This window comes from Chaetura pelagica, unplaced genomic scaffold, assembly GCF_000747805.2.
Source record: "Chaetura pelagica isolate M959 unplaced genomic scaffold, ChaPel_1.0 scaffold144, whole genome shotgun sequence".
Taxonomy (NCBI): domain Eukaryota; kingdom Metazoa; phylum Chordata; class Aves; order Apodiformes; family Apodidae; genus Chaetura; species Chaetura pelagica.
In genome coordinates, this window is record NW_009952978.1 from 267,595 (window position 1) to 288,678 (window position 21,084).

The 21,084-nt window shown below is 37.6% G+C and overlaps 1 protein-coding gene across 1 annotated transcript in view; it reads right to left on the reverse strand.

Annotated features, from left to right (window-relative positions):
* The window catches only part of CNTNAP4 (contactin associated protein-like 4), a 179,892-nt gene extending 168,385 nt beyond the window's left edge, over positions 1–11,507 (reverse strand). Inside the window, exons 1-2 of the mRNA XM_009996385.1 lie at positions 11,498–11,507; positions 10,857–10,967 (exon numbers count right to left, since the gene is read on the reverse strand). Of these exons, the coding sequence (XP_009994687.1) occupies positions 10,857–10,967; positions 11,498–11,507 (121 nt within the window). The remainder of the gene's footprint in view (positions 1–10,856; positions 10,968–11,497) is intronic.
* Positions 11,508–21,084: the final 9,577 nt, after the last annotated feature.

The window sequence follows — 21,084 nt, forward strand, 5'->3', positions numbered from 1 at the left end:
GGAAAGAGAAAGCTGTAAGCCAGATTTTTAGGCTACTTAACAGGTTCTATATTAAATTTTCATCTGTCATATTCTAATAAAAAAAAAAATGCAAAATATGCTCTAGCTCTGGTGCAGGTATGTCTGCATCAGGGTAGAATATGGGTGGAAAAGCGGACTTTTACTGAGCCTTCTGGAGCTGGGAAGAAGCCCGAACAGTGCTGGGGCAAGGGCATCTAGAGAGAGGGCTGCAGAGGAGGTGTGGACTGAGCTCACCCCATTCCTACAGGAATGGCCCCAGGGAGCACCAGTGATGAGGAGAGCAGTGAACAGAGCTGGCAAACAGCTTGTGGCACATCAGAAATGGCATGGTGAAGGGACCTCCTTTAAAGCCTGAGGTGCCCTTGAAGAACCAGTTCACTCCTCTGCAAACAATAGGAAAGGAAAATAACCAGCTTACACCAGTGCTGGAGCACAATAAGGTGGCTCGAACTGTCTAACAACCAGTGCAACCAAGAAAAAGGGATGGGTGACAGTAGAAGGCCTCTTCTCAGAGGCACAGAGGAACCCATTTGCAGGCCAGACAAGCTCTCTAAAGAGGTGTGCTGCCTACCATGTGCTCACATTAGGGATGTCACCAAGAGGCTTCCTGGCCTCATAAAACCAACTGTTATATGCTTCTGGTGTTTCATGTGGGTGACATTGATACAGGCACCTGAAGTTTAAAGAGTATTAGGAACAGTTACTGGGCTCTGGGAGCAGCAGTTAAGAACTCTGGTGCACAGGTAGCACTTTCATCAATCCTACCAGTCAAAGGGAATGGGGATAGATAGAGCCAGTCAGTTCCAGCCAATCAACAGCTGGCTACATGACTGGTGCTACAGCCACAGGTTTGGCTATCTGGATCATGGGACCAGCTTTAAAAAACCTGGTCTGCTAGGGAGTGATGGGAAACGTTTCAGAAAAGTGAAGGAGCATCTTTGGTCAAGCTGTTGAAGAGGGCTTTAAACTTATGTGACTGGGAAAAGGGAACCTCCATTCACCCCATGTTTATCAGTTTCAGTGTCATGCCGGTATGAGTACTAGATGCCCAAAGCCTATAGAAGGGGTGCAGGACAGCAGGGGAGCATCTGGTGTGTGGCATGATGAAATCCAAGCCCCTTCTGCTAGTCGGTTACTTTCACTGGAGGCCTCTATGCAAAGACATGCAGCATGGGGAATAAACAGGAGAAGATAGAGATGAATGCATGCCTTCAGGGCTACAATATTATCGGCACCACAGAGACCTTGTGCAATGGCTTCTATGACTGGAGAGTGAGAATGGAGGGTTATAAACTCTTTAGGAAGGATAGACAGGAGAAACAGGGTGGGGTTGTTGCCCTCTATGTCAAAGACCAGCTGGAGAGCTTGGAGCTCTCACTAGGGATGAATAAGGAGCCAGTTGAGAGCTTATCTCTCAAGGTTAAGGGGAAGGCAAATAAGAAATTAATAAGAAATAAGATAAGAGAGAGTAGTCTTATTTCTTATTCAAAATCCATCTATTGAATTCTGAATACCCTTTAAGAGAAGCACAGAACTGTTGAATTACAAAATAGTTTTTGTTGAAAAAGACTTTTAAACTCATTTAGTCCAATTTCTCTTCAGCGAGCAGGGACATCCTTAACTAGGTGCTCAGAACCCCGTCCAACTTGGCCTTGAATGTTTCCAGGGATGGGGCATATACCACCCTTCTGGGCAACCTTTTCCAGTGTCTCCTCACATATATTTAAAAAAAATAATAATTTTGTTATACCTAGTCTGAAATTACTCTCTTTTAATTTAAAACCATGACCCATTGTCCTATCAACACAGGCCCTCTAAAAAGTCTGTCCCTATTTTTCATACAATGTTTTTTGTTGTCTTACGTTGGTTTGGAGAGTCCCTTGGAAAGGAGCCCTCACAAACATAGGGGTCTAGGAAAGCTGGGCTTGCTTTAAGAATGAAATTATGAAGGTGCAGGGGAAGGCTGTCTCTATGTGCCAAAAATGAGCCAGTGGAGAAGACTGGCCTGGTTGAGCAGGGAGCTTTCACAAGAACTCGGGGGGGGATTGTAAGGTCATGTAGAAAGAGAATTAGAGATGCAAAGGGTCAGTTAGAACTTAATCTGGCCATTTCTGATAAGGATAATAAAAAGTGCTTCTATAAATACATTAATAATATAGGGACAGCCAGGGAAAATCTCCATTCCTTATTCAATGAGGGGAGGACTGTCCTGGTTTGAGTCAGGATGAAGCAAATTTTCCTTTTACTGATTTATTATTCTTCAGTGAGCTTTCTTTTAACTAACAACAGTGTGTTCTTCTAGAGCTGATAAGACAGTGGAATGTTTTTCTAAAACTGCTGGGTCTTCAAGGTCGCACCTTCACTCTGCCAGCTCAGACACTATGGAGAGATCTGTGACCCTCCCCCCTGTAGGAGGCTGAGTTAGACAGACAGCAAAATTGGCCAGAGATATTCCATTCCATATATCTATGTAACCTCAGAGGAAGGTCAGAGATCACAGAAGACAACTTCCTTCCATCTTCTTCCTTCCCTTCTCTTCCGTCCATGGCCGGTGTCCAGGGAGGACTCCGTCCATCCATCACCATCAACCCTTAGGCTCAAGCTCTTCTGACCCGCACCACTCTCTGCTTTCTCTAGCAGCAGTGTAGAATTTCTCGGGACTGTTCCAGCTGAGGGCAGTGCTGTGGGAGTTGCTAGAGGTAAGGGGAGGTGAGAGGCTTTTGCACATACCTGAACACATTTGCATACAATTGTATATATTTTCTTATATCATTAGTGTTTAATTAAAGCTGTGTAGTTTAGTTTTCAATCCAGCCACATCTCTCTCTTTTTCTTTCTCTCCTTCCCTACCTGGGTAGGAGGGTGATGGGATCAAGAGCATTGTTCTTGGACCTGAGTCAAATGGTGACAGGGACATAGTAATAGAAGACAAGGAAAAGGCTGAGGTACTTAACACCTTCTTTGTCTCAGTCTTTAGCAAGACTGGTTATTCTCAGGATAACTGGACTCCTGAGTTCGTAGACAGAGATAGGGAGTGGAATACCACTCATCTAATGCAGGAGGAAGTAGTTACATGCAGTGCCACTTAGATCCTAAAAAGTCTATGGGACCAGATGGGATTAATCCTAGGGTGCTGAAGGAGCTGGCAGTGCCATGGTCAAGCTGATGTGGTGGTGTTAGGTCACAGGCTGGACTTCATGATCTCACAGGTCTTTTCGAGCCTCAAAAATTCTGTAATTCTGTGAGTTGTGATTCTGTGATTCTGGGTTGGAAGGGACATTAAAGATCATCTAGATCCAACTCCCCTGAATGGTCTGGGACACCTCCCACTAACACAAGGTGCTCAGAACCCCATCTAACCTACCCTTGAATACTTTTCAGGGTTGGGGCTTCTACAGTTTCCCTGGCCAACATGTTCCAAGGTTACATAAGCCCCCTTTGCATTGTGGAAGGAGACATTGAAGTCTTCCCTGAGTCTTCTCTCCAGGATGAACACCTTCAGTTCTGTCAGCCTGTCCTCATGTGATCAACCAGGTTAATGTTTCAGGATAGACTTAGTTAAGATGCCATATGAATGCCCATAGGCAGCAGAACCACAACAACCGTGCTGTCAGACAATAGTCTGCAGATGGAAATTAGTGATTACATAGAGATGTAAACAAAGCACAAATACTGTCTGGTTAAGTTCTATTTATTGCTTTATCTGTTTTCTTTTTTTTAATTATTTTTTTTTTAGTCAATTGCATTTGCAGGTCTGGCTGGAGAGTTCGCACTCTATATCCCGGGAGCGGCCAGTGTGTCCACCCAATCAGAGCTCCTGAGGTGCAAAGCTGCTGTGCAGACCCCAAGCTGGAGTTCTCACTGGGAATGAATGAGGAGCCATCTGAGAGTTTATATGTTAAGATTAAGGGGAAGGCAGGCACAGGTGATATGAAGGTATGCTACAGGCCACCTGACTGGGAGGACACTATAGACAAGGCACTCTACAGACAAATAGGAACAGCTTCATGTTCACAAGCCAAGGTTCTCATGGCTGACTTCAACCACCTTGATATTAGTTGGAGAGGCAAGTCTGCAAAGCAGAAACTATCCAGGAGGTTTCTAGAGTGTGTTGATGTCAACTTTCTTCTCCTAGTAACTGAGGAACCAACAAGGAGAGGTGCTATGCTGCACCTTGTTCTCACCAATAAAGAAGGGCTGGTGAGAGATGCTAAGCCCCAGGTCAGCCTTGGCTGTAGCAACCATGAAATGGGGGAGTTCGCGATCCTTAGGGCGGCAAGGAGGGCTCAACAGCAACCTGACTACCCTTGACATCAGGAGGGCAGATTTCAGCCTTTTCCAGGATCTGCTTGAGAGAGTTTCATGAGACAACACCCTGGAAGCAAAAGGGGCCCATGAAAGCTGACTGATATAAGCATCACCTTCTCCAGACCTAACTAAGAGGATGTCAAATAAAAACTCCAGGAGAATGGTGTGGTTGAGCAAGCAACTCCTAGAAAAGCTCAGACTTAAGGAAGGAAGCATGCAGGGGTGGAAGCTAGGGCAGGTACCCTTGGAAGACTGCAGAGAGATTATCCAAGCACCTAGGGATCAGGTAAGGAGAGCCAACTCCCAGATAGAATTACATCTCAGCGGGGATTCAAAGAGCAATAAGAAAAGCTTCTATAGTTGTGTTGGGTATAAAAGGACAACCAAGGGAAATGTAGACCCTCTCCTGAAGGAAATGGGAGACACAGTTACACAGGACATTGAGAAGGCTGAGGTCCTCAGTGACTTCTTTGCCTTAGTCTTCTCTGGCAAGTGTTCCAGCCTCTTTGCAAAGGCCACAGCAGATAAAATCAGGGACTGGGATAAGGAGGTACACCCCACTGTAGGATTTTTTTTTTCTGGTGAAAATGCTAGAGAGACTCTTGTGAATTGCTAATTCAGTTTGGCTAGCAGATAATTTGAGTCACAACTTTATAGCATATAGTTCCTATTTGATAAATGTTGCCGTTGGGTCTTCTAAAGACTTTATAATCCACTCTGTTAAACTGCTTATTTCAACAGATAAATTGTCATATCTCTGCATAATTGCTTTGCATGACTATTCACGCCTTCACCAATCTTCCTGTCACTTATGCATTTCATCATAAATGATTTAATCAACAAAAGTACTGAATGGTACTGGTCATGGAGTTTCCACTGAACTTCTGTGGAAACACCTTTATAAAGTGATGATAAATGCCTTTTGAACTCAGTCAGCTAGATCTTAATCCATTTAATTTGGACTCTATTGAGAATATGCTATTGTTTAAAATTAGAAAGTCATACAGCATTAGGCCAAAAGTCTATAAATATCCACATATATTAAATACCTATATTTACATCTGCTAACATCAAATTATTAAATCAGGCTTTTACAAGATCTATTTCTCCATTGAAATTATTTGACTGCTACTAGTGTCTGGATTTTTTACTTAATTCTTGTTATTCAGCTCTTCAATCTACTTTATAATTCTTGCAAACAGAGCAGATATCAGAGTAACTACTTCAGCAGTTACCCTGAGTATTCACTGACTGTGTATTGTTTGAGTATTTAATACTTTCAAAGTTTCTGGAAACCAATGCAACAATAATAATTTAAATCTGAAGAAAATTAAATAAGTTTTTCCTAGATGTTATGACTTTCCTTAGCTGCTAATGGACTGAAAAATCTTTTTTCCTTTTGGTCATCATGTGTTTCAACCACATAGCCCTATTCACTTAAAAATGGAACACTGAAACATGACAGCTGTTTTTCTAATGTCTCTTCTGTCACCATTTTTATTCTGTCTTCATTTAAACTTCATACTGTAAACTATATCATCCTCTTCTCAATACCCTTAACTTTTCTTATTCATTTTCCAAATTTACTAAACCCAAAGATACATGGTTAAAGAATAATTCCCCCCTTTCAATGCAACATTCCCAACAGTTTTCCTGCTACCTTCTACCCTTTCTTTGCTAATTTAAACAGTGAAGCGTGATGTGCATATTTGCTTTATTTTCTTACTGATGAATGACAGCAATTTGACTCCTAAGTAGCCTGTGTTAAAGGACAGTACTTTTTCCTGTCTAAACTGTGTTCAATTTTCTCTAATTTTGGTGTTTTAAGAAACAAGTTTATTACTGGACTAGGAAGATAAACTGCTGTTTTAAATTGAATATTAGAAGGTCTCAGTCATTCCCAAACACTAACTTTGGCTGAATTAACCATTTGGTTTTGTTCTAAGCAGAGAATTATCTGTATTAAAGGAAAATCCATTTACAGTTTTCAGACAATTTTTTTTTTTTTTGAAACTGTATTGATGTGCTCACTGCTCCCATGTAATATTATCCTAATAATGTGGGGTTTTCTCCACTCTGTGTATTTTAATAATAATTTATGGTGTCACTAAATCAATTTGTTTATAACCATGTATAGATAATGACTTGCTTTGTTCCACCCAAAAGAGTTAAATAGAGATTCTGTATAGAAAAGGTATTCCTTGTTCCATAGGCAGTACTGAGTCTGCAGTTTCACTGAAAAAAAAAAAAAAGTTAAAGTTAAGACTAATTCATTTAGAATTAATTTATTGAAGACAGAAGAAACCTTTTATATCATCTCATCTACGTAATTCTATAGAATTCTGTCTGAATTTACCAAGAGGTACATAGCCAATCTAGTCATAAGTTATTAAACCAACAAAATATTTGAACATGACCAATGAATAAGAAATTGTACTCTTCACTGGGTGAAAAAATGGCTGGATGACCTAGCCCAGAGAGTTGTGATAAATGAGGTCAAATCCTGTGGTGTCCCTCAGGGCTCATTTTGGAGCCACTCTTCTTAAATACCTTTAGCAATGATCTGCGTGAGAGGATTGAGTGAATTCTCAGTAAGTTTACAGATTACACCAATTTGAGTGAAAGTGTTGATCTGCTAGAGGGTAGGAAGCCTCTGCAGAGGGACCTGGGCAGGATGGATTGATGGACTGAGGCCAGTTGTATGAGGTTTAATAAGGCCAAGTGCCTAGCACTGCATTTCAGTCACAGCAACCCTAAGCAATGCTATAGGCTTGAGGAAGAGTGGCTGGAAAGCTGCCCAGCTGGGGGCGCTGGTTGATAGCCGGCTTAACATGAGCCAGAGTGTGCCCAGGTGGCCAGGAAGGCCAATAGCATCCTCGCCTGTATCAGAAATCATCATGTCCCAGTACTCGGCATTGGTGAGGCCACACCTCAAGTACTGTGTTTATTTCTGGGCCACTCACTACAAGAAGGACATTTCGTTCCTGGAGCATGTCTAGAGAAGAGCTATGAAGCTGGTGAAAGGTCTAGAGAACAAGTCATACAAGGAGTGGCTGAGGGAACAGGGGATGTTTGGTTTGGAAAGAGGAGGCTGAGGTGAGACCTCATTGCCCTGTACAACTTCATTAAAGGAGGTTATAGTGATGTGGGTGTCTGCCTCTTCTCCCTAGTAAAAAATGACAGGACCAGATGGCCTGAAGTTGTAGCAGGGAAGGTTCAAATTGCATGTTAGAAAGAATTTTTATACAGAAAAGAGTGGTCAAGCACTGGAACAGCCTGCCCAGAGAGGTGGTTGAGTCACCATTCTTGGAGGTATTCAAGAAACATGCATATACGACACTTTGGGGTCAGATGTGGCCAAGACTGCAGAGTTTTTTTGTAGGTGTTTTTTGGTGGAGTGTGTGTGGTTGTTTGTGTTTGTTTGGGGTTTTTATGTTCATGGTTGTACTTGGCGATCTCAGAGGTCCTTTCCAACCATGATGATTCTGTGATTCTGAAATTAAAATCTCTAACCTGTTTAGTATTGTGAAGCTGACATACACTGAAGGACAAGGCATAAAGTTAGCAATCTTTGGAGTAGTCAACCTGCTGCTTAGTTTCTACATGAAATGGAAAGATACTAGACATAAAGCTTTGAGCATCTCTAATGTGTGCACGCAGTAAAGGACAGTGTGAAGGAAATTATAAATCTAAAAAAATACCTGCTAGCATGGTACCAACAACTTCATAGCATGTGAAAAGAGCTGAATGGAAAATGCTTTAAAATGTACATTTTTTTTGGAAGATGAATGTACTGTTTGATGTGAGCTCATGTGAATTAAGATTCTAAAAGCACAGATAACTTCAAATTAGGGGAAATCCTATATCATATAATTTAATGTCATGATTTCATTCAAAACAAAACTTTATTTTTAATAAATTTGCATACTAAGATAATGGAAAATATTGGGATATTTCTTCTTCACTATAGAGTGTTATCATTATGTAGCAAATATTCCAGTAAATCATGGAGATTTGAGAATGGAAATGCTTTTGCTGTTGTAAAGCAGTCCTAAGTTTTAATTTGTATCCTTATTAATCATACACATTATTATAAATTATTATAATTAAATATATTAAGGGTATTGGAGGTATTTGAAACACTCTAAATAAGGAGTCCAGTTCTCATTGTCTGTATTCATGCTGAATTAAGATTAGATTGTGACCTAAAACACAGTATTTTGGTAAAGTTTCTCAGAACTGGACCTTTGAGTCAGCTTTTTTCTTTCTTCCTCATGGGTAATTATTAACAGAAGTCAGTATCCATAGAAGTTCCTTTTTCCATAATCCACGTTGCAGCTCCAGCTTATGGCATGCTCATGTTGTCAGACAGCTTATCAATAGGTGGGAAGTTGAGCTTCATAGCTTCCTTGAACTTGGACTACATTGCAGGACATAGTTGATTTCCAAACAATAGACAAAGATAATCCGGAACTTGAACATATGCTTTTGGATAACTAAACTGATTTAATTTTGTCCTGGTTTGAGCCAGGATTAAGACAATTTTTCTTTTTACTGATTTTTTTTTCCTTCAGTAAGCTTTCTTCTAACTAACAACAGTGTGTTCTGCTAGGCTGATAAGACAGTGGAATGTTTTCTAACTACTGAGGCTTCAAGGCTGCACCTTCACTCTGCCAGTTCAGACACTATGGGGAGATCTGTGACCCCCCCGTAGGAGGCTGAGTTAGACAGACAGCAAAATTGGCCAAAGATATTTCATTCCATATATCTACGTAAGCTCTGAGGAAGGTCAGAGATCACAGAAGACAACTTCCTTCCTTCTTTTTCTGCCTTTCTCTTCCGTCCATGGCCGGCGTCCAGGGAGGACTCTGTTCATCCATCACTGTCGATCCTCAGGCTCGAGATCTCCTGACCCCCATAACTCTCTGCTCTTTTCCAGCAGCAGCTCCGGGATTCCTCGGAACTCTTCCCAGTTCAGGGAAGTGCTGTGGGAGTTGCTGGGGTGGGGGGAGGCGAGAGGCTTTTTGCCCACACCTGAATATATCTGTATATAATTGTATATATTTTCTTGTATCATTCATTAGTATTTTAATTAAAGCTGTGTAGTTTAGTTTTCAATCCAGCCAAGTCTCTCTCTTTTTCTCTCTCTCCCTCCTTACTTGGGTGGGAGGGGGAGGGGATCGAGAGCATTGTTGTCGGACCTGAGTCAAACTGTGACAAATTTAAATTCAAACTTCAGCTATTTTCAAAGCTTCATTTAAAAATAGAGTATTATTTTTAGGTATGTCAACAAGTGGGATTTTGTTTACCAATAACACCATATTGCCACACTTTAAAAAAATCCTTCCTAAGATATTTATTCCTCCTTAGCAGTAGCACTGGGATATTAAGACCAAGAACCTTGGGGAAAAATGTTGGGGAAAAAAAGAAGAGAAAATACCTTAAGTGTGTTATTGACAGGAATGATTGAGCTCTGGAATACTTGCCTAATGAGGCTGAGGACTGAGGTTTCTTGGTATTTTGAAGTTATTTTTTACCTTTTTAATGTTCATTTTACTTACATGCATTTTTAACATGACTTCTGAGATATAGTGACTTACCACAAATAGGCCATCAACACAACACGAAGTCTGTTTTACAACAATCAAAAGAAATGCATAATTTCTCATTGCTAGAGTATCCTTGACACTAAGTGTTATTTGAGTTACGACCAAACTTCAGCTAAAATGGGTAATGTTCAGATTTTCTGACTTACATCAAAGTGTTTAAAACTTTTAGCTATACATCAGGAAAAATAAAAATAACAATGCTATCAAAGTTTAATTACATTTAACAAAAAATTGTGTCCCATAAATGGCCAAAATTGGCTGTAAATGTATGTCTTATTATTATAAAAAAAAAAATTAGAAATTTTACATAACTTTCAGAAGATTAATGTAAAGATATAAGATAAATAACAACCTAACAAACAAATTTTCCTCCCTTAAGTAATAATTTGGACCACATGCTAGTAATGTAGTTTGCCAGTTTCTGTCTTTCCATATGGAATCTCCATTTATCCCTATTTCCTTACAGAAGTATGTACAATGACATTTGTATGTTTATATGGTTTTTTTGTCCTGTGAGAGAAAAGAGATTATTATGTTATCATTGCCTTTTTAAGAAACAAAACCAATTTAACTTCTGTTTTAGGAGTAGACACAAATATATATCCAAAGCTGTCTACATTTTATCCTAGAAAATCACATAAAGATTTTTGTTTCAGACAGGAGGAATCCTCTACATGAAAATTCATAAGTTCATAAATTCCTGAATGCATAATTTTACCACCAAATAACTTAGTGTACATGGCAAAGTGAACTCTTCGAGATGCTTTTACTTTCCTATTCTCCTTAAAACAACAAACATAATTCTCTCCAGCCACAGCTCACAACATGTATTTTCAACACATTGTGCACAGGTACAAAAATGCTTAAAAAGAAAGTTGTAAAAAAAATAGCATCGATCACCCAATAAAATACACTCACCCTCTCTTTTATTAAGCCTTGCAAATCCAGGGCTGTGACTGCTAGACATCTCGGATGAACTGCTGAATGATGACTGAGGTAAAGAAGACACCAACTGATCATCACAATTATCTGCCAGTGAAAAATATCATTTTCAGGTTAATACAATGAACACCACTTACTGGAACTGTAACCAAAAAGAACACTAGAAAAATATTTGCATCAACCCTGTACCTGAAAGCAGCAGTATGTCTCAGAATGTTTCTTCTTGCAGTACCATACATAAAGTGCTGAGGAGCACTTATTTTTTTGTCCCCTCTTTTTTTTTTTTTTTTTTTTTTTTTTAAATAAAATATTTCATGCAACTACCAGGGTATGATTTATTATTTGATTTATTAATGTATTATATTCTTCAACTGGTGATACTTGTCCACTTCTAACAATACTTCTGAGATTACACTGATAAATGGTTCACTACTCACTCAATATCCTTTACATGGATAGCAACTGATGTCTTCTAGTCCTGTTTGTAGTATGACAGTAAAACTTCAGCATATGCTCTTTATTTTCTGCAGACCTAATGCCAGCACAGGTCTGTGCAAACATACTTAGAATGCACTCCTGTTAAGCACAGCTATTTCTTTTTAAAAACCCAAACAAACAAGAAAACATTAAAAACCCCAACTAAACAATTAAAATTGAATACAAAATAATTTTTTCCCTTTTAAGGACTGTAAAAATTACAACATTGAAAAACCTTTTGCTTTGCCAATGGTATTCATGCTTGATAAAGCCACAGCACAAAAACGTAATCAGACAGTTATTAGTATGGAAGTCCTAACATCATACAGAATGAAGCCCTAGTGTTTCAGAAAAAGACAATAGCAGCTCACAATCAATGGTGCATAAGCAAGCAATTACTAATCAATGCTTTGGATGTTAAAGGCCTCTCCAGCTCAATTGCTACACAGGGCATTCTCCATTTAACTTTGCAAAATGTAAATTGAGAATCAATACCTGTTTTAGTTTTAGCTGAGAGAAGACTAACTTTAAGACACCAGAAAAAGTGTAAGCAAATCTTCCCCTAGCTGCATTGTGCAGCACCTGTTTTTTGAAAAATGAGAGGAAATTATGCAGATTCTTAATCTTTAGGAAATAGTTCTTTTTAGGCAAAAAATATTTGTCTTTTAGGACAATCACTTTCTCTGGATGCAACACTTACATGACAAGTCACGAGTGATTCCTTCTTCTAACTTTTCTGTTTGTTTGCTGGATTTCCACTGTCAAAATCATTAATAATAATTAATACAAAATCTCTCTGACTCAAGGATAATTGTTTCTTCTGAATAATTATAGATCATATGAGTATCTCAAAAGGATTTTATTATCACTTTCAAAAAATTTTTTTTAAGAATTGGTTAATTTGGTTCTTTAAGCAAAAGTCTTCATAAAGAGAAGGTCTGATACTGACCAGGAATGCGAAAGCTAGAAGTTCTCTCAAATTCCATATAATATCCAGCCGGTACAACCAAGAGGATGCATTAGTTGCTCTTGATAGCAAGACATACCATACTTTTACCAAATTTGGAGTTCTTCACTTATGTGAAAGGAACAAACAAAATTATTATGTACTTTCTTATTTCCTGCTTGTAGCCTTTATAATACAAACTGGAAATTTTATAAGTACTCTTGATTGTTACTATTCACTTTATTATCCATCAATTAGATGTATAATGGTGGAAAAGGCTGTGCTACTTGGGACAAATTGCCAGCTGGTAAGCATAGAAAAAAGAAAGAAAACAAAGAAAAAACTTGAAGAGAAACAAGATGTCATCTTATGAGAAAATACATTGCACTGGTAAGTCTTAGAAAAGGATCTCATTAGGGAAGAATTTCTTTGCAGCACAGAAAATAAAAAGAACTTATTTGCTGTAAATTGCACCAGAAAGAGAAAAGTATGATGATGTTGTGTTTCACAGAGTCACTTACACTGCTGATGCAATGAAGCACTTCAAGTGCCACTGATCCTTTTTCTACTGTGAATGCCAATATTGTAAGACTAGATACCACAACAAAAATTAGGAATAGAGAACAGAAAGGCATTTTCACTGCAATTATATACAGATTATCTAGAATCACAAAACAAAAAAATCATTTGGGTTGGAAAGGATCTTTGAAGCTTTTCTAGCCCAATTCCTCTGCAATGATCAGGGACATCTTTAACTAGATCACTGCAATAGGCAATCTGTTCCAGTGTTTCACCACCCTCATCATTAAAAAAAATAAAAATAAAAAAAATCTTCCTTATATCTAGTCTGAAACTACCCTCTTTTAGTTTACAACCGTTATCCCTTGTCTTATCACTATAGGCCCTGCTATAAAGATTGTCCCTATCTCTCTTATAAGCCCCTTTTGTGTACTGAAAGGTCACAACAAGGTCTCCCCTGAGTCTTCTCTTCTGCAGGCTGAGAACACCCATCTCTTAGCCTTTCTTCATAGCAGACTGGCTCCAACCCTCAGCTCGTTTTTGTAGCCCTCCTCTGGACTCAGTCCAAGATCTCCATGTCTTTCTTGTACTGAGCACTCCAAAGTCAGACACAGCACTCCAGGTGAGGTCTCACCAGAGGAGTAGAGGGGGAGAATCACCATCTCCTTTGACCTGCTGATAATGCTACTTCTGGTGCAGCCTAGCTTGACTTTCTGGGCTCTGAAAGCACATTTTCAGATCATGTCCAGCTTTTCATCCACCAGTACCTCCAAGTCTTTCTCCACAGGACTGCTCTTAATCTCTTCATCCCTCAGCCTGTATTGATACTGGGGATGAGGTTGATCCAGGTGGAGGACCTTGTGCCTGGTGTTGTTGAACTTCATGAAGTTCCTGTGTGCCTACTTCTTGAGCTTGTGCAGGTGCCTCTGGATGGCATCCTGTCCCTGAGTCGTGTCAGCTGCACCACAAATCTTCATCTAGCCTGCAAATTTGCCAACGGTACATTTGATCCCACTGTCTATTTCACTGATGAAGATAATACTAAACAGTTCTTGCCTCAGTACAGACCCTTGAGGGACATCACTTAACACTGATCTCCATCTGAACAGTGAATCATTAATCAGTATGCTCTGGATGCAATACTCCAACCAATTCCTCATCCACTGAACTTTGTCTGACCAATTTCCCTCAGGACCACAAACTTCAACAGTGCATAATCACTGCAGCCAGGGCTGCCTCTGATCTTGATATCACTGATTGGCTCATTTGAGTTGATGGCCATCAGGTCCAGTATCAAATTGCCTCTGGTAGGGCTGTCTATTACCCAACTTCAGAAGTTATATATCCTCAATGCACTGCAGGAGTCTTCCAGATTGCCAACAGCTTGCTGTATTACTTTTCCAGCAGATATCAGAGTCATTCAAGTCCCCCAGCATGACAAGAGCCTGCAAGCATGATGAAAGTAAGAAGGCTTTGTCAATAGGCTCCCCTTGATTGGGTGACACCGACCACAAAGTTCACTTTGTTGCCTCATTCTCTAATTAATACCCATAAGCTTTCAGCCTGCTCATGGCTATTCTTCAGAAACAGCTCTTCATATTCTATCCATTTATTGATGTAGAATGCAATGATTCCGTCCTTCCTTCCTCACCTGTCAATTCTGAACAGCCTGTAGCTATCAATATCCACACTCTAGTCATGGCGTTTCGTTAATGGCAACTAGCTCTGTAGCAAATGTCAGAGTCCAATTCTTGGTTATTACAAGTTGACATGGAATAAGGATTCTGTTAACAATTATCTGAACAGTGGTTTCCAGCTTGTCCAGTTTGTTGCTCATACTCTGTGTATTGGTGTAGAAGCAAGTGACCTGAACTGTCAGCTGTCTCACATTCTTAGAGGAATATCACTTAATTCCTTAGAGACAATTTACTGGTGATTCCTTGTTGGCTCTTGTTACCTTAAAAGACATTGGCTCATCTCCATAAAACTTCAGTTGTACTCCACTGTAGCTAGCACATCTCAGTTTAACAGACTGAGCATCTTCATTAACACTCTGTCCCTCTAGCCTTGGCCTGTCATCCCACAGCTTGCCATGGGCAAGCCTTATATTACCCTTCTGATAGGCTTTGAAATATTGCCAGAAGAAATCATTGAACACCTATATCGTATTTATCCTATACTGATCTATATGTATCTCAATTTATAATAGAAAAGTACATAAATTTTAATATATACAAGATGTTATCCAAAATCCAACAGTGCAAGACATTTTTTGCCATTACCCAGTAGTGATTGAAGAGAAATGAGCAATGTATCACAAATACATATAATCTTGTATGTGTTTTACAACAGCTCAAAAGCTGCTGTGCTTTGTTTCAGGAAAATAAATTCATATCCATCCAAAATATTTTGTGGAAATTGGCAGAAACCAGATTACTTGTTTCTAAAATCTAAGAAAAGCAAATTATTTCACCTATAGTGGTGAATGAAACACTGTCTGAATTGGGTGGTTTTCCATGTTAGTGATCAGGTCTTCATTTCTCTTGAATGCCCTTCCGCTGTACAGCAGAAGAAATCTCACTACTGCAGGTGATGTATGCATTTCTAGGGATATTTATCATAGCTTCTCCAGGCTAAATGAATATTTATTTAGTCTATTCTAGTATGAGTTTTAGAAATAGGAATTTTAGTTAAAAGCTATGCATCATATAGCTTTATATTAGATTTTTTTTCTTTTTTAAAAAAATATCTAAGGATGTGAAAAATGTAAACAAGTGTAGTTTTCTGTAATACGAACAAAAATCTAGTATCAAATAAGGCTTCATAAAGGAAAAATTGCATATTTAATTGTGTGATGCTGATGTAGAGACCTTTTCAGCTCAGGCCTACAGACTCACTGTACAGTATCTGTACAATGTCTAGGGTGAGGAATAATTGTGAAACGGTAGGATTGGCTAATGAGGTATATTGACATAAGCTGGAACAGTTTAAAAAACAACATCTAAAATGAGTAGTATTCAGTAGGATAGAAAGGCTTCTGGGAATAAGGGAAAAGCAGAAGTGTAACTCATTGAAAAAAGAAAGCTAGAATGTATGAATAACAGGCAGGATATATAAAGAAAAGCTTATTACTGGTTTCATCATTTAAGGTATGACTTCTCATACTTCATAATGTAAGTGCAGATTTAATACAGGTTATAAAGCAATTGAGGCATTTTATAAGAATAAAATATTAAGTGTTGCATGTACAAAGAATGACTATCATTTCTCTTCCATAATGACATAAATTCATAGTAGAATGCTGGGTCAAGCTGAGATTTATTTCTTCAGGTTAAGTGTATATTTTTATTTCCTTGTACTGAAATGTCATTTACAGGCACAAACCTTTTTTTCTTTTGCAATACAGAGAATGTATGGCTCTGATTTTAGTTTGAAAGTAACTGTCTGACTGATGTTTGTATTCTAAATTTTCAGCTTGTTCCATAATATAGATTCACACATATTCACACATTTCAACTAGAGTGCAAATTTATACTATATAAGCAAATGTCGGAGTCCAATTCTTGGTTATTACAAGTTGACATGGAATAAGAATTCTGTTAACAATTATCTGAAAAGTACATGTATTACATTGAGACAACCACTTTATTCAAGACATATATTAATTCAAACTGAAACATCCCAAGAAAAGCAAACACAAATTAACATATTACAATTTCACTTAACGTTTTAATGAAATTCATTCCAACTATTATATTTTGTATAAACTTTTTTCCTTAAAATGCAGTTTATTCAAAACTTTCTCAACAAACAAGAACTACCAATCTCTTAATAAACTATTGAACTTATGGTAAAGCAGAATATAGGGAGCAAAAAAAGAAAAAAATATTATAATTATTTACTTTACTAAAAAGCCATGGGGTTCTTCAGCCTTATCGTGGACTCAGACAAAATATTGAGGGTTTAGTGAGCAGAGTAAGCCACATGAAAACAAAACAACAACAAAAAAAAAATAATGAAAGAAAGTTTAGAAATATTTCCTCAATTAAGGAAAAGTAAACATCCAGTCATCAGAAATGCAGACTAGCTGCAGACAACTGGTATTGTAATCTTACAGGAACAAAACAGAAGAGATAATAACTGGGAATTTCTAAAAAATGTATAAATGTTCATCTTTCCCAAGCAGGTGAAGATGCAATGCTTAGGAAGGATCAACTTAGCTGTCACTAATATATTCAAATTTAAATGAATTAACACCTGTGATCAAAAATTTCACGAAAAGGAGAGAGACTCTTAAAATTAAGACGTCATACTGTATCAATAAAACTAATACTTTCCAAAAAATTATAAAAGATGCCATAAAAACTATCTTCTCGTAAGTATTTATGATTATGTCACATGTAGTTCAAAACATTCATTTTCCTGTTACTGTGAAGAATGAATATTCTCAAGCATGTTTCCAAAAGATAGTAGCTAATTTACCCTAGGCGTAAGAATACATGTCACTTTACTTAATAGAACCTTTAAATATGTTAACTGTGGTCATTTAATCTTCAGACCATGTACTGGCTTGTAATTAATTTCAAAAGATCTGTTGAATGTAATGAAAGTATCTTAACAAAAAACATGCAATGTCACATGTCCTTCCTTTCCAGGAGATATCCCCATTTCACAGTTTTTTCATGCCAATGAGGGATCAAGAACAGGAAGTGATAAGTAAAAGACAAATTTCCTCTGTGCTCACTGACCACCTTGTTGCTGTCCAAGTGCACAAAATTCTATTGCTGATTGCACATTGAGAACATAAAAGCCAGACTGTAGTCTGATCAGAATTTAATTATAAAAGACTGGAAGAGATCTGGAATTCCTTTTCTAAATACAGACTTCTGCAAAGATTCACACCACAAAATAAACTCTCAATAGCTGGCATCCTTCTTATAGCTGAAAAATATTATTTTCTTAAGCATGTATTTATTTATTTTTACTTTTAATTTTTAGCTGCCCTCATGAATGCATTTTGTTACACAGTTTAGGGAAAAGGAGCAGAAAAATAACAGGGAAATACTCTACTTAGTTTTAACAAAACAAAATAAAATATTTCTTTATTCTTAGTACCAAGAAATCAGCCAAGAGTCAACAAATCTTCTCTTAATTGGTGTTATTGACATATTGACAATAACTGAGTTTACTCACTTCTGATTCTCTTGATCTTTTCTAGAAACCTCCAGTCTATGATTCAATACAAGCAGAGTTCTGTCACTAAGTCTTAACTCCTAATTCCTAGTACACTTTGAAAACAAAAACTCTTTATATTAAAGTTCTGTGATTTTTAATATAATCATAGAATGGTTTTGATTGGAAAGGACCTTGAAGATCACTTACAACCCTCCCTGCCATGGGCAAGGTCACCTTCCACACGACCCATACAACATGACCTTGAATACTTCCAGGAATGGGAGCAGCTACAACTTTCCTGGGCAATCTGTTCCAGTGTCTCTCCACTCTCACATTAAAGAATTTCTTCCTAATATCTAATCTAAATCTACTCTCTTCCAGTATAAAGCCATTATCCCTTGTCCTGTCACTACATGCCCTTGTACAAGATATGTAATTTTTTTAGTCTTCAACTACATTTTGTATGTTTTAGTATATATACTCAGTGGTGAAGGAATATATGATTCAATGAAGAATACAGTAGGACAAATTAGAACTGAGAGTTGATGGGAGAAATATGCTTAAATCTATTTATTTATTTGTTTGTTTATTTATTTATTTATAACTAAGACTATTTTCAGATCAAAGGAAATTACACTTGGAAGATTCAGCTTAGAAGCAAAACTTTATGTAGTGTCTTCCTGGATGTTCATCACTTTATACAGTCACTCTAGGGAGACAAATGGGTAGCATTGGCTTGAGTCTGCAAGATCCCTTCCACAGACAAAACATTGCAATGCAGAATCCACTTGACTGCATTCTCTACATTTATACTACTGAGTCCCAGTCAATTTTTCACTACGACAAATGTGATACAATATATCATCTGATATACAAAAAAATATTTTGTAACACTGAATTAACAAGCCACTCACTAGAAACATTATTAATACTTTTTCTTGTCTATTGTTCTTATATGTTAAGATATAACATACTTGCAGGATGAAACTCTACTTGCCACTAAACAGGGAGGGAAAGGGAACGGTATTTAGAGGAAAAAGATTAAAGTTAAGAATGTATAAGTTGTGAAAGGATTTTGATTTTACTACTTTTGTCAATATTTACTTTTGCATTACTATCACTGTATTGGTGTGGCAAAATAACGCTTCACAACAGTAGTGTAAGAGTTGATAAGTAACTTCCCATACATAAGCCCCAAAACACAACTTTTGATTAGGAGACAAATGCAGATGTGTCATTCTGCTTCACACTGGATTTGAGACAATTGCTGTTAGTCCCTGCATCTCAGCTAATGAAAGATAATTTTTAAAGCATGTGTGACAAGATAGCTTGCAATTGTTTAAAGAAGCTTTAACTCTGTTTATCTACAAAACACTTGCCATCCGTTCCCTAGGTTGAGACTTCAGAGGAAGGAACAATAACATGAAAACACTTCTGGCAGGTATCACAGGGACATAATTTAGGAGAGATTTCTTTGGATGAATGGTAAAAACCAAGAAAAAACTCAAATTCTAGGCACTAGGAACTAATGACTTCCATTGCTGCATTGGTCAAAGACAGGAGGGGAACCAGTTAGTTAGTAACCTGGCTCATAACTATCACCTCCAAAGGCACAGTGCTAGGCTCTGCTCTGCTTGAAAGCATCTAACACGAGCAATTAAACTCGAGAGATATGAGAACACTCAGGGCAGTACAGATAAAATCCTTGAGGAAACAAAAAAGTATTTACACTTATACATTTCAGGATTAAACGTGTCTGCACCAAAATTACTCCACTTAAAGACTATGAAAACTGAAATAAATAAGAAAGTCCCAAACAGAACAGAAAAGATGTAATTTGTATGTACGCATACACTGTCTAGACTGTGTGTCTACAACATTGCAATTTCTCCCTTTTCGTCATGATTTTATAAATTTAAAAAACATTACTGATAGGAAATAATGGACTTTTTACAGATAAGACTTCAAAGGTAAGATCTTAAATCTACCTTTAGTTGTAGCCTTGGGATTTTTTCGTCTCCATACAAAGGAGAAGTCTCCTGTCTTCAGTTACATCATTTCAAGTGCAAGATTACAGAGATGTTGATCGACTCAGTTCTTCAATTCTTCACTAAATGAAAATCCTTTAGTTGTGTATTCTGTGAGCCTTATTTTCCAGCTTCTGCATTACTCTGTAGGTTTATTTAAATGATCACTATTTGCGTATCTTTCTTTAAGGGAAGCTACTAGCATAGAAATAAGTAGCACAGGTCAGTGCTGCACACACACAAAAAAAAAATTGATTCCAAACTTGCTATTTCTTTTGCTCAGTTATTTTCATCAACTGCATTTGTCAAACCATCTCCCATGCCATTACAAAAGTCTCATATTGAATAAGATTTCGTGACATCTTACGCATTTCTTAGATCAGTGTTTAATGGGATACTTTCCCATTTAATGCAAGCCCAAATGAACAGCCACACTACCCAATTTACATTTATCATTACATGATCTGTAATTATTATGTGATTTTTATCATACCGTATGTCACTGTCAAAACAAGACAGGATGAAGTACCTATCTCTGAGGCATCCTTCTAACCAAAGCTCAGTCTATTGATATCACCTTATTTACAGCCACATATTTTGAGGTTGGCATTAAGCCATTTTTTTATGAAATGTAGGATGTACTACATTAATGAAATAGAATGCAATTTTTTTATTCAAGGTCTTACACAGCAATGCATCACTTAATTAATGTTAGAAGTTCTTTTATTGGGGATTTCTAATTAATTCAGGTTAACTTCTTCAGGTTATTAATGGAAGTTTTGAATTTGATTATCTGAATACTAAAGCCTTCTTGAAGGCCCGTGCTAGACTCAAACCCATTTACTCTAGCTTGTCTTTTTACATCATAATCACATCTTTATGAAGATATGTTTCTGCCATTAAAAATAATCTCTATCACTTCATTTAAGTCCAAATGCTACTTCTTTTCACTGACAACTTTGTTAATCACTTTACAATTTACAAATTCCAACAATGAAAGAACTGATATGAGCTTTTTAGAATTCATGGGCATGCATGGTCTCTAAGTACTAGTCTTTTT